Source organism: Solanum dulcamara, chromosome 3 (genome assembly GCF_947179165.1).
Source record: "Solanum dulcamara chromosome 3, daSolDulc1.2, whole genome shotgun sequence".
NCBI classification, from domain to species: Eukaryota; Viridiplantae; Streptophyta; class Magnoliopsida; order Solanales; family Solanaceae; genus Solanum; species Solanum dulcamara.
The window spans coordinates 56,182,032-56,183,602 of record NC_077239.1 but is presented as its reverse complement, the minus strand read 5'-3'; the positions used below and the strand labels follow the sequence as shown (position 1 = coordinate 56,183,602).

Sequence of the window (1,571 nt, the reverse complement as noted above, 5' to 3'; positions counted from 1 at the left end):
TGTATGTGTAAGTCTTTTATAATATGCTATATGAATGAAATAAACATTCTACTGGATCTTATCTTTTTTTATAACTTTAAAAGTCTAACATATGCAATTGTTCAAGTTATTAGGCTAGTCTAGCTTCGTCTCGAACAACTAGTTATCTATTGTACTCTTATCTTGTTAAAAGTAATTTCTTAACCTATTTTAGTTTTGCGCCAGAAACCAGCCATTTCATTTCACAAATTTCTCCAACTTGAAAGAAGAATCACCTGAATTTTGTAACGAAAAGTTACAACTTTACCATTGGCTCTAAAGGGAAAGGTACAAAAAATATTACATGACATACATACATTACAAATAATCATTACCGAGATGTCCAATCTCGATAAATTCTGATTGATCATTTGTATAGGGCAAGATTGATCGATCTATATCCATAAGCATAATACCTTGCGACTCTCAACGCTTAGTGAGACACCGGTATTTTCACATGTACATCAATACGAAAATAATAACTTTTGTATCTCCACAATGATCTTTCCTGTGGCATGTCCATCAAGGCTCTTGGCCCAAGCATCTTGAGCCTTGCTTAGAGGATGCTTAGAGTCAAACATAGTCTTTAACTTCCCTTCCTTCACCAACTTAATAAGCAATTTCAATTCCTTATCTTCTTTAGGCATCAAAATCAACGGCAACAACTGCTTTTTGGAGAATGTGAGTTTCTTCCAACCATAGGTGCACATTGAACTAGGCCCAGGAGTCAGATCAATTACCTTACCCGTGTTACTCAAATTAGGCTCAAATGTTGACCAGCGAATGCCTCTAGCACAGTGAACGACTGCATCATACTTTTGTCCTGATGGACTCTTTAGAGTTGCTCCTTCAGGCGTTTTATAGTCAAGAACCTCATCTGCTCCGAAGCTCTTTAAGAATTCAATGTTACGAGCTCCACATGTCCCTGTAACGTGAGCATTACCCAACTTTGCCAATTGAACAGCATAATGTCCAACACCACCTGAGGCAGCAATGACAAGAATGTTCATACGCGGTCCACTTCCGTCTAGCTTGATTCCAGCAACATCAACAAGGGCCTTGTGTGCTGTAAGAGCAGTAATTGGAAGGCCTGCACCTTCAGCAGCTGATACTTCTTCTGGCCTTGAAACAGTCAAACTCTCCTTTGCAACTGCATACTCCGTCAATCCACAAAAGGCAAACATCCAATGGAATGAGAGAGGGGACTCTTGCACTAAATATTCCTTCAACACCATTAAGCACAAGAGAAGAGAAGAAAAACTACCTTGCTAAAGGACAAGAGACTCTAATGGCTCATGGATTGAAGACAATGAAGCTATTAGAGATTTGGTAACAGTTGATCACTTTTAAAGATTCAAAGACACAGAACAAATCTCTCACTTTGGTGTGCTGAATCATATTAAAAAGCTTATGAACGATGATGATAATCATAAAAATAATATATATATATATATATATATATATATATATATATATATATATATATATATATATATAATTTTAAAAAACATGTATGTAATTTATTGATTCGGTTATTTTGGGGGGGGGGGGGG

The 1,571-nt window shown here is 36.6% G+C and overlaps 1 protein-coding gene across 1 annotated transcript; it reads right to left on the bottom strand.

The window, feature by feature from the left end:
* Positions 1 to 257: 257 nt before the first annotated feature.
* Positions 258 to 1,261, bottom strand: LOC129881652 (chloroplast envelope quinone oxidoreductase homolog). The gene has a single exon (XM_055955781.1). The coding sequence runs from the start codon at positions 1,251 to 1,253 to the stop codon at positions 483 to 485; it is 771 nt and encodes a 256-aa protein (XP_055811756.1). The 5' UTR covers positions 1,254 to 1,261; the 3' UTR covers positions 258 to 482.
* Between the last annotated feature and the right edge of the window lie 310 nt (positions 1,262 to 1,571).